We start from the raw sequence: 9,697 nt of genomic DNA on the forward strand, positions 1-9,697 counted from the left end.
GAAAGAGTTCAAAGAACAACAGTCCAAACGATGACCCGCTCTCATCCGCAGCATCTGCCTTCAGTTCCTTCCCAAGACGTATTTCAAAACCTTTTAACAGCACTGACGTCAGAGGAGCTTTACAGAAGCATCCATCTGTCTCCTAACACATCCGGCTGTGCTGCCCCCAGCATCTTCTGCCCTCACAGGAGCTTTTCCACAGGCCTTGTCCCTTGTCCCATGCCGGTGGCTGGTGATTCCATGGTCTCACCCTCTGTGTTCATCCATCTCAGCTGCAGCCCAGGGCCATGGATGAAGTGACACGGGGCAGAACGCTCGGCAGGATCCAGGTCCTGCAGCGCCAAGCAAGGAAAGCAGAGCAAGTTCACTGAGGGTGACCGGGACAGGCACAGCCCAGGGATGGCCATGCCAGCCCATCGCAATGAGTGACATCTGAGAAAGTCAAGGCAAATGGCTGGACGCAGGTGACCATGGCAAAAAACAAGTGCGAGGGCTTGAGGTTAAATGGAGCTCACGACCAAACCAGGGAGCCCCCACAGAGGCTTTTCACAGCTCACACGTCTCCCAGCCTGCATCTCTGTCCACATCACGCTGCTTCCCACAGATGTCCCCCCAGACCACCCCCCTTGTCTCCCTGAAACTCCTCCTTTCCCCTAACCCTGCACGGGAGAGGACTTTGGTGTGAAAGTCACCGTAACGGCAGAGGGACCACTGCTCTCCCGGCTGCCCCATCTCTGCACACAACACCCTACCCAGCAACACTTCCCCAGTTCAGGCAAATCCCCCCCTTCTTTCCCTGTGCCTGGCAAGCCAAGGGCCTCTCCTTCACAGGAGACCTATCAGGAATCCAGTCTCCCCCCAGAAAACATCTCCTTCGAGCTGCCCTCGCTCAGCCCCTCTCCGATGCCCTGCCCAGTTCTATCTCATCACTGGGCAGGGCTGACCGGAATCCAGCTTTCTGGTCCAAACAAGCTAGAAAAGCTGAATAGCTCTATTTCTTCACCCCTATAATTTAGGGAAAGGGAAGCTGCACTCCATGACCACTCTTCACCCTTTGATGTATTTCGATGTGCCCTGTAGCCTTGCAATTTTTTCCCCCACATCATTACAGGGTAATACTAAGTGTGTGTTAACATAAGAGCTGCCAAAGATGTTTGAAAGGCTTGTTTGTCCCTCCGCAAAGGGAAATCCTCCCCCTCCCTGCCATATGCACTTATCACTCCAGAGATTCATTCTTCCTTGAGTTAGCCAGAAGTGCAGTTGCCTTTCTGGCGCTGTTCTTTTTTGTTTATTTGCTATTTCTGACATTCTGCTGAAAAGGGAATAGGAAAATTGGCAAAACACATGGAAAGGAGCTGCCTCATATGACAATAACATGAGACGAAGCAAGACAAGAGAGGGATTTAATTTGCCTGGTTTAATATTTTTAAGAGATGTTGACTATAAAAGAAGGGCTATTATTCATTTGCATGTATCAGTGCCTTTTGATGATGGGGATTTGATTAAGGGGAGAATTTTGACATTACTTTTATACTGATGTGCTCTCCAGTCAGATTTAATGTGCATACAGATAAAGCTCACCACACTCCTTGAGAAGAAAGCATTAAAAAAAAATCTCTCCAAATTATCCCTAACTAAATGAGTATCATATACTCATCATCTACTCATTTATGTAGTTTCCCAAAGCCTCGGCTTTCCATCTTGCTTTTTAGAAAATGGCTTTGAACGTTTTCCCCGTTTTATCTTTAAAGTGAAGCCCTTCACCTTTACGGAGATGAGAAGTGCTGTCGGTAGGAGCACGGCCACGGGTCCTGCTCCACGTGGTGACACTCAACGCAGAGGGTTAAAGCAGCCCAGGGAAGATCGGGTTTGCTGCTAGAAGTTTTGCTGTAACTAAACATTTGAGAACATTTATGTGACGTCTCGGACATGCCACAGATCCGGAAATCTCAGGAATATCTGTCTGAAATCCATCTGGATGAACAGGCTAATGCACATCTCCATCACAGACTGTTTGGACTCCAAGGGATGCTTCGCGTAATGCCAGCCTGGATGTTGCTGGCAAAACCAAGCACCTGCTATTTTGCTGTCCGAAAGGAGGTGCCTCTGTACAGATGCACATTTTGGGAGGATGTGGTAATTCTCCTCACGCAAAGTTTTTATGGTTATTGCAAAATGCAGAGCCCAGGACACATTTCAAAAAACGCTCAGGAGATCTGAGCCAGTTTGCGCCTTGCTGGGAGCCCTGATGGGAACCACAGAGCAGAAATTCCCCGCAGCTGTCCCCGCTTCCTACGGACACGGGGCCAACTGCACCTTCGTAAGGGGTGAAATTGCAAATTGGTCTTTTCTGGCCATGTTTTTAGCCCGTCCTTCCTCTTACAGCTGCAAAATTCAAGAATTCCAGGAAAATCTCAATACATGTCGGTCTGAGTTAACGAAGGCTCCGCAGGCATGGGGGGAGGGGGGTGAGGACGGCGCGTTGCCCGGCCTGAGGGAGCTGGTCGTTGAACAGAGTGAGGTGCTTGGGGCTGAGCTCTCTTTCATTCTCTCCAACTAGAAAAAACTCTTTTTTTTTTTTTTTTTTTTTCCTGTGTAGTTTTTAATTCTTTTGAAAGAAAAAACCTCGATTGTTTTTCCAAGTGGCTGTTAGAAAGAAACTGACTGTTCTCACACGCAGTCCCGTGGTCACAGGTCTGGATGTGCTCAGCGGCTGCAGAAGCATCCGCAGGGAAAGGAAGCACATACTCCAACGAGATTAGAAAATACTTCCATATTGTTACAATACGAGTGGAAAGGACGAGGCGCCTCCACGCTTCACGGCTGAATGGTAAAGTTGCTCAGCTGCAAAATGTTCCTCCTTCCACTAACAGAAAGCTCTTGGCCCGCTGTAGTCTCATGGAATACGTTTCTAGGGGGGTGGTATTACCTGTAACGGTGCCGGACTCGGTGCTGCTGCCTTCTCCTTGCCCCGCTGCTCCTGGGGAGCAATAAGTTACTGCAAACTCTGTGGCTGCTTTAAAACCCCTCCAAGCCTTTTGCGTTGCTTATTTTTCTTCCCAAGATTATATTTAATCCTGACCGGTGCTGCAGTCCGGCTCACAGTGCGGCCCTACGGTGGTAATTAGGAGGCGTAAAGGATTAATGGCTGCAGGAGGAGGTGGCAGAAGCAACCGTGGGCAGAGAGAAATGCCTCTGGTGATGAGTCAGTGGGAGGTGCGGGGGGTTTGGATCGTGCCACATCCAGCCGCCCCGTGATGCAGGGCCACGTGCGCACGGTGTAACCCGGAGAGCAAAGTACACGCCGGGGAGAAGGAGAGGGGGACAGCATTCCGTTAGCTCCCGCTCGGCAAACCCACCCCGAGGTGAGCCTGGCGCCGCAGAACTTGGCCTTTGCTCAGGAGGAAATCGGGCCGTGCCAGCCTCGGAGGGTGAGGTTTTGCAATACGCTTCTTCCAGTGTTGTTGCGGGCGGATGATGACAGCGGTGACGCCTTGTCCCCGTCTCCCCACCCCGGCAGCCCCTCTCCTCCGGCAGAGACAGGGATGCGGTGGTCGTGCAGCCCGCTGGGCTTCCTGGGCCACCTGCAAGCTGGTCCCCCTTTGCCTGCAGACTGGAGGGTTTTCTGACTGATCAACGGCGTGATCCGAGTCACTGCGCTGTTGCGTAGTCGTTAGGTCGGATGCAAATGGGCAGGAAGGTGGCGGAGGCCAGGGTGGCGACGGAGACCATGTCTGCTGGCCGGAGCCAGATGTAGCACCCTCTACACAGGGATGCTGGTGGCCGTTTGTGGTCCATGGGATGCTGAGGCTGTCCACCAGTGACAATCCCAACATCGAAGGGCATTTGGTGCTGGGAGGAGGGTACTCGTGTCTGCTCCTTGCAAACACCGAGTGAGAACAGAGAATAAGTCAAGTCCTGATGGTGACAAACAGGGACAAGAAAAACACTGTGCCCTTCAGGAGGTAAAGACAGCTTGAAAAATTATGCTTATGGGGGAGGGAGGAGGAGGGGAGACATCTGTTCTTGTTTATTCATTCATGTTTCCACTAGCCTTTCTTGTATTTAGAATACGCTAGGTGATACTAGAAGTATTTTGCACCTAACGATGATCTGGGGAGTGGGAGAGCTCTTTGGCAGCCTTTACAGCTCCTCCTGGCCCAGGTTGCCTTACACATACATATTTGACACCTTTGATGCAGGTTCCGCTGCACTGTCACCGAACGGGAGTGTGAGCTCAGATCTTTTTTCTTCGGTTGTTTTGCTTTATATTTTCTTTTGCTAGCAGGCTGTAATCAGACAGGAGCAGAGGGAAACCAAATGTCATTAAGCACCGCGAGACCTCTGCCCTTTCTGAGCTGACACAGGGAAGTCCTTAATTTCTTTGACAGCTAAATGGGAGAAAACAAAACTCCATGTTCCTTGTATTTTTAAACAGTTGCTGGAATGAAAAAGGATCAATTCTGAGATCATAGAATCATAGAATGGTTAGAGTTGGAAGGGACCTTAAAGATCATCTAGTTCCAACCCCCCTGCCATGGGCAGGGACACCTCCACTAGAGCAGGTCGCTCAAAAGATGAAAGAATTAATCTTACAGCCGGTGCTTGAAAAATGGTGGTGTCTCCGTTTGATGTTTGGAGAAATACTAGGCTGGGACATGGTTATAGCCTCTGCGGGTGCCCTTGTAGAGAGGCAGAAAACCGAAACCAGCTTATTGCTTCTTAGAAAGTCTATGAAGGACATCAGGCATACAGTGTAATTTCTGGAAACTGCTTTAATCTGATCTTATTTTCTATAATAGTGAGGTTTAATGATCACTTTGTCTTAACCCGCTTTCCCTTTTCCCTGGTCCGAAGGAAAAATCATTCGAGTGGAGGGAGAGGAAGAAAACAGAGCTGGCAGCCCCAGCAGCTCGCAGCCCTGCCGGCTTTGCGCTCTTAGACAGGAATTAGCCGAGTGGGTCTCCCCTGACATGTGAAAACATTCCTTTTGCTATATCCTGATGGATTCTGCAGGCTTTTACTCACAGAGAACTCTCTCTGGTGTTTGTGATAGAGTTAATTTGGCTGCAAATTGATCAGAAGCTTTAAACGCACAGCTCCCAGCCTTTCCAGTACAAGAGCCGGCTCTGAAACCCTCTTGGTGTCTGACAGTCGTTCTGCAGGACCCACCCCCAAATAAAGCATCAGTGTGTGAGACAGATCTGTACCTTTTATACTTTATCACATCCTATCTTACCGTCGCGGGTGGGTTTTTCACTCGGGGGCTTTATTTGATGCTGTCTCAGCGTCGTGGCTGTAAGCCGTGCTCTGTGCCCAGCGCGGTCTGTGCAGGCAGAGGTACCTACCATGAAACGCCGCCTGTCCTGATGCTCAGGTGGTACAGAACAGCCCAAGCGGGGCTGTGGTTTCTCTTGCAACATCAGCAAGAGGGACACGCTTCAGCCTTCCTTAGTAGTGGTTTTAAGACAAATTCCCCAGGGGGAGCAGATTGCTGGGCTGTTGGGATTTGTCATCCCGTTCAGCTCCCAGTTCCCTTCCCTAATGTGCTCACTCTCTGCTGCTAGCTTCCTCATAACTCATTCCTGGAAAAGGGAGGGTGGGAACGGAAATTCTCCATTAGACCTCTCTCCCCCAGTGCCACAGTGCATCAGTGCATATGATAATGGACAAGCCAGACTCCTCCTGGTTTTAAGCACCACGTACAAATCTTCCCTGTTCGATTACAGCAAACCTACGCTGCCAGCTACCACCGCCGACTGCCGCATCAACAAGGACTAAACCTGGCCAGAGGAGCTTCTGATCAAGAAAACAGATTTTCTAGGGCCCGGAAAAGTCAATATGTTGGATCAGATCCATCTGCTGGCTGCTGTGACAGTCCTAGGAGTCCTGGAACAAGGTAGGGATCATTGGATGCACATGCCCAAGTATTTGTTGGGTCAGCCTGCTGCACCTCCATTGACTTCATTTCACTTCCATATTTCATTCCTGCTGTTGCACTGGCACTTCCCTGCTTTTCAGATAGTAGACTGATATCTTGCCTGGGTTTTGAAGAGTATTCAACAAAACCAGCGCGTGGGAAGCCTTTCCTCTGAACTGACATACCTCCTCAGTTCAGAAATTTCTTGGTAGATCTTCTCCCCTGCAAACATGTAGAATTTCTTTCTTTGAACAATAGGTTTACAGCAGTTCCTGAGGCTCATGTAGACATTAGCATACAATGAGCACTGCGGTGCAGAGAGGTGGAATAAGGGGCTGCAGTGGGTCACACGGAACATCTCCCAGCCGTGGTTCCACATTGCAGGACAATTGAATTCAGTGTCTGGGTTGCTTATCTGTGGCATCAGTTCCCTGACAGTTCCCTCAGCTGTCAGGATTTAGAAGGAGAAAAAATTAAAGATTTTAAAAAACCTTAAAATTAGCAGTAAAAAAGCGCATCTGAACTGTGTAACAATTTCTGCAGGTAATAGATGACCTGTTAATTACACAGGAGAGAAAGCAGATAGCCGCTGGTGGTACATGATTGCGTACTCCTTGCTTCGCTGTTGCACTGGGTCATTAATTTTCCTTGTCTGAAACTTAATCTGGGATTTTCATCCAGTTTTCTCTGCTATGTGGGGGTGCAAGGTTAGGAAGAGACTGCAGACCTTTTGCCCTTACCTCTGCCAGACTCCTGGCCCCCACTGTGCCCAGCAGAGGACTGACCACTGCTACTTTTCTCCCTTTTGCTGCAGCCTACTTCTTCCTCCAGGTGATCTATGCCAGGAGGGCGTTTGGCATTTCTCCTCCAAAGATCTCAGGCCCACCTGAATTTGAGAGGATCTTTCGAGCACAGTAAGAAACTCGTTTTACAAGATGTTTTCCAGATCTCATGGCTAACGGCACTGCCCTTCCCCTGCTTTGCCATTCATTTCTCGGGACTGTAATTCAGCAGTTACCCACTTCTCCGGGATTAAGTTAATGGGCTTAAGAGTCAGCATCGAGACTGTGTCCTAAACACACCAGCCACTGGTGATAAAAATCACACAGGACACTCTGCTGTAGAGTGAAGGGCTGCTAAAGACATAGTTGTTGGCGCCTGAGACTTAGGCTGATTTTAACCAAGCGGTGTCAAAGCCTCAGGCAGCTTCAGCCCTGCTCTGATCCCCACTCGCGGGGAAGGACAAGCTCCCAGAGAGATCTCAGCTGTGGCTGGGAGCCACAATCCAGCATCTCTGCTGTGGCATCTGTGCTAGGGCTGCAGTGGGGAGGGAGGCAGAGAGGGAAAAAGCTTCCGCTTTTGCTGTAGCTGAGCACTGAAAAAAAAGCAACCTGGCAGCAGGAGCAAGATCCCCTCGGCCATCCCCTTCTCTGCTCCTTTGCCAGCCTGGATTCAGCCTCATCCAGCTTCTCTTGGTCCTGCTACTTTGTCTTTGGGGGAGGGGGGGGACAGGGCATGGCGTACAAACAATCCAAACAGCAAAGTGCTCCCTCCCGCTCTTGCATGAAGTCCAAGGTGCTCCGGCCTTATCTGCTTAAGATGCACTTCACCCTAAACGTGTCTGCAGCCTGCTGGGACAGACCTTCCTGCGGCTTCGGGGCTTTCACAGCAGGGTTTAAGCTGCAGCACTCGGGAAGGGGCAGCGGGAATGGTTCATGGAGCCTTTTTGTGCACGGTCTGACCTGGGTGTCTTTTACTTAATTTCTTTTGCTCTGGAAACCCAGTTCCTTCCTCTGTTTAATTCCTGTGGATAAAGGTGGGACAGGAACTGGGGGGGGGGGGGGGGGGGGGAGGGGGGGAGAAAGGGCAAGCCTGAAGGTTTTTACGGTGGCATCAGCTCTAAAAAGCAACAGCCTCTGGAAACTGCTAGGCGAAGCAAAAAAGGAAGATCTTCCCCCTTTCCCTTCTTTATGGCCTTCCTCTTTCCTTCCAGGGTGAACTCCTCTGAATATTTTCCCATTTTCCTGGCACTTCTGTGGCAGGCTGGACTCTTCTTCCATCAAGGTGAGAACCCGTTTCCTGGTTTGTCACTGGATCTGTTCCCGAGTGCTGGCTCAGTCCTCAGGTCCTGCTCACCTTCTGAACAATAAATTAGGCAGCGATTCTGTCTCTGATGGGAGGGTAGAGCCAGAGGACACAGCCTCTATTCCGTCGCTCTGGGCTACCTGCTTGGCTCAAAGGAGCTCTACCAAAGCCTTTGGAAATGGTCACTGTGATCTCTCTTAACTCCAGGTCTGGCTGCAGCCTTGGGTCTGCTCTATCTCTATGCCCGCTACTGCTACTTTATGGGATACAAGGCATCATCCTCAGCAAGGTAAGTGCCTCTTCCAGCCTGTGGGTTTGCCTTTGGGAACAGAATGTGCTTTGAGGAAGCTCAGGACTCCCTCTGGCTGCTTCGGGGTCTCTGTGTGACTCAGCCTTGCCAAGCTCACCCTGGGACATAAGGTGGGCATGGGTACAGGGCTGGGCCCAGAGACACAGATACCGGGCAAGGCTGGAGCTGCCTGGAGCCATTGTGGGTATGTGTGTGCTCCCTCGAGGCGGGAGCATGGCATGGGACCCCACACAGGGGACAGGGAACAGCCAGGGGCTGCCTTTCCACCCCCCTTCTCCGGGGAGGAAGGGACTGTTCCCAGGCCAGAGCAGGGATGCTCGGTCTCGGCAGGCTCCCTCTCTCCCTTCAGGCTCACCCCAATATACTTTAGCACTGGAGTTCTCTGGATTCTCGTCGGAGCATCAACTCTTGGCATTTTGCGTTTCTTCCTCTCTCACTACGTGGGGCTGAACGTCTTCCAGCTTCTCACAGCGTGACCTGCTCCTCTGTCCCTCATCGGTGATCTCACCTTGGAATCCTGCTCCCTCCTGACCATGGTAACAGACTGGCTGTACCTAATACAGCACAAATGTCAAGTCCACCCTCACCTGAGGTTTTAACGCCTCCCTCCCCAGTGCCCAGGACCGGCACGAACTGCTGAGCTCCTCAAGAGGTATTTTTCCCCCCACGGCACTATTGGTGCCAAGTGCTCCATATCTGGCAGCTCTTTCATGCCTGATGTGGAAACAATGCTCCAAAACAAGGAGAATTTTAGGAAAACCGGACACATAAAAGCAAACTCACCTCAGCCTGAGCTTCCCAGTGAGCCACCCCAGGGAATCGCCACGCGTTTCCCTTTTTCCGGTGGCTCTGCCTTCAGCGCAGGCACCAAACGCGAGTTCATGCCAGTTTTCCAAGGCCCACACCTAAGAAAGGCATTTGTTTGAAACCAGATGTGGGCTGAGGCGTAACAAAAGAGGCGAGAGATAAACAGGAGCAGCCACCAACATGTTGTGCGAAAGTCTGTTACTGCCCTCGTAATGGTTATTAGCCATTGCCTGTGGGCGGTATCGTAAATCAGACTGCGCAAACTCATAACCACTGCTGCATGTATAACTTTGAATACTGCTGAGTGACGACGTGCACAAATAAAAGGGCCCTGAGCTTGCTCTGCTGGGTTTCTCCTTGTGGGTATGCAATTAGCAGAGAACAAAAACACGAGTGTTTAAGCGCAAGGCGGCCGCCTGGGTTCCCTCGCCGTGCAGCACAAGGCAGCCTGCGACCCTGTGTCCCGCGGGAGGAGAGCTCTGAGTAGGGAGAAGCTGATTTTCAGAGGTGCCGAGCTCCCGGATTGGGGGCCGAGCCGCTCAGCGCCAAAGAGTGGTCCCCACGGGGTGGTCTGG

General features: G+C 51.0%; 1 protein-coding gene across 1 annotated transcript; it reads left to right on the plus strand.

The window, feature by feature from the left end:
* The first annotated feature begins 5,647 nt into the window (after positions 1-5,647).
* LOC141470294 (leukotriene C4 synthase-like) lies at positions 5,648-9,463 on the plus strand. The gene is made up of 5 exons (XM_074156253.1): positions 5,648-5,899; positions 6,735-6,834; positions 7,914-7,984; positions 8,213-8,294; positions 8,665-9,463. The coding sequence occupies exons 1-5, from the start codon at positions 5,842-5,844 to the stop codon at positions 8,789-8,791; spliced, it is 438 nt and encodes a 145-aa protein (XP_074012354.1). The 5' UTR covers positions 5,648-5,841; the 3' UTR covers positions 8,792-9,463.
* The last annotated feature ends 234 nt before the right edge of the window (positions 9,464-9,697 follow it).

Source organism: Numenius arquata, chromosome 11 (genome assembly GCF_964106895.1).
Source record: "Numenius arquata chromosome 11, bNumArq3.hap1.1, whole genome shotgun sequence".
Taxonomy (NCBI): Eukaryota; Metazoa; Chordata; class Aves; order Charadriiformes; family Scolopacidae; genus Numenius; species Numenius arquata.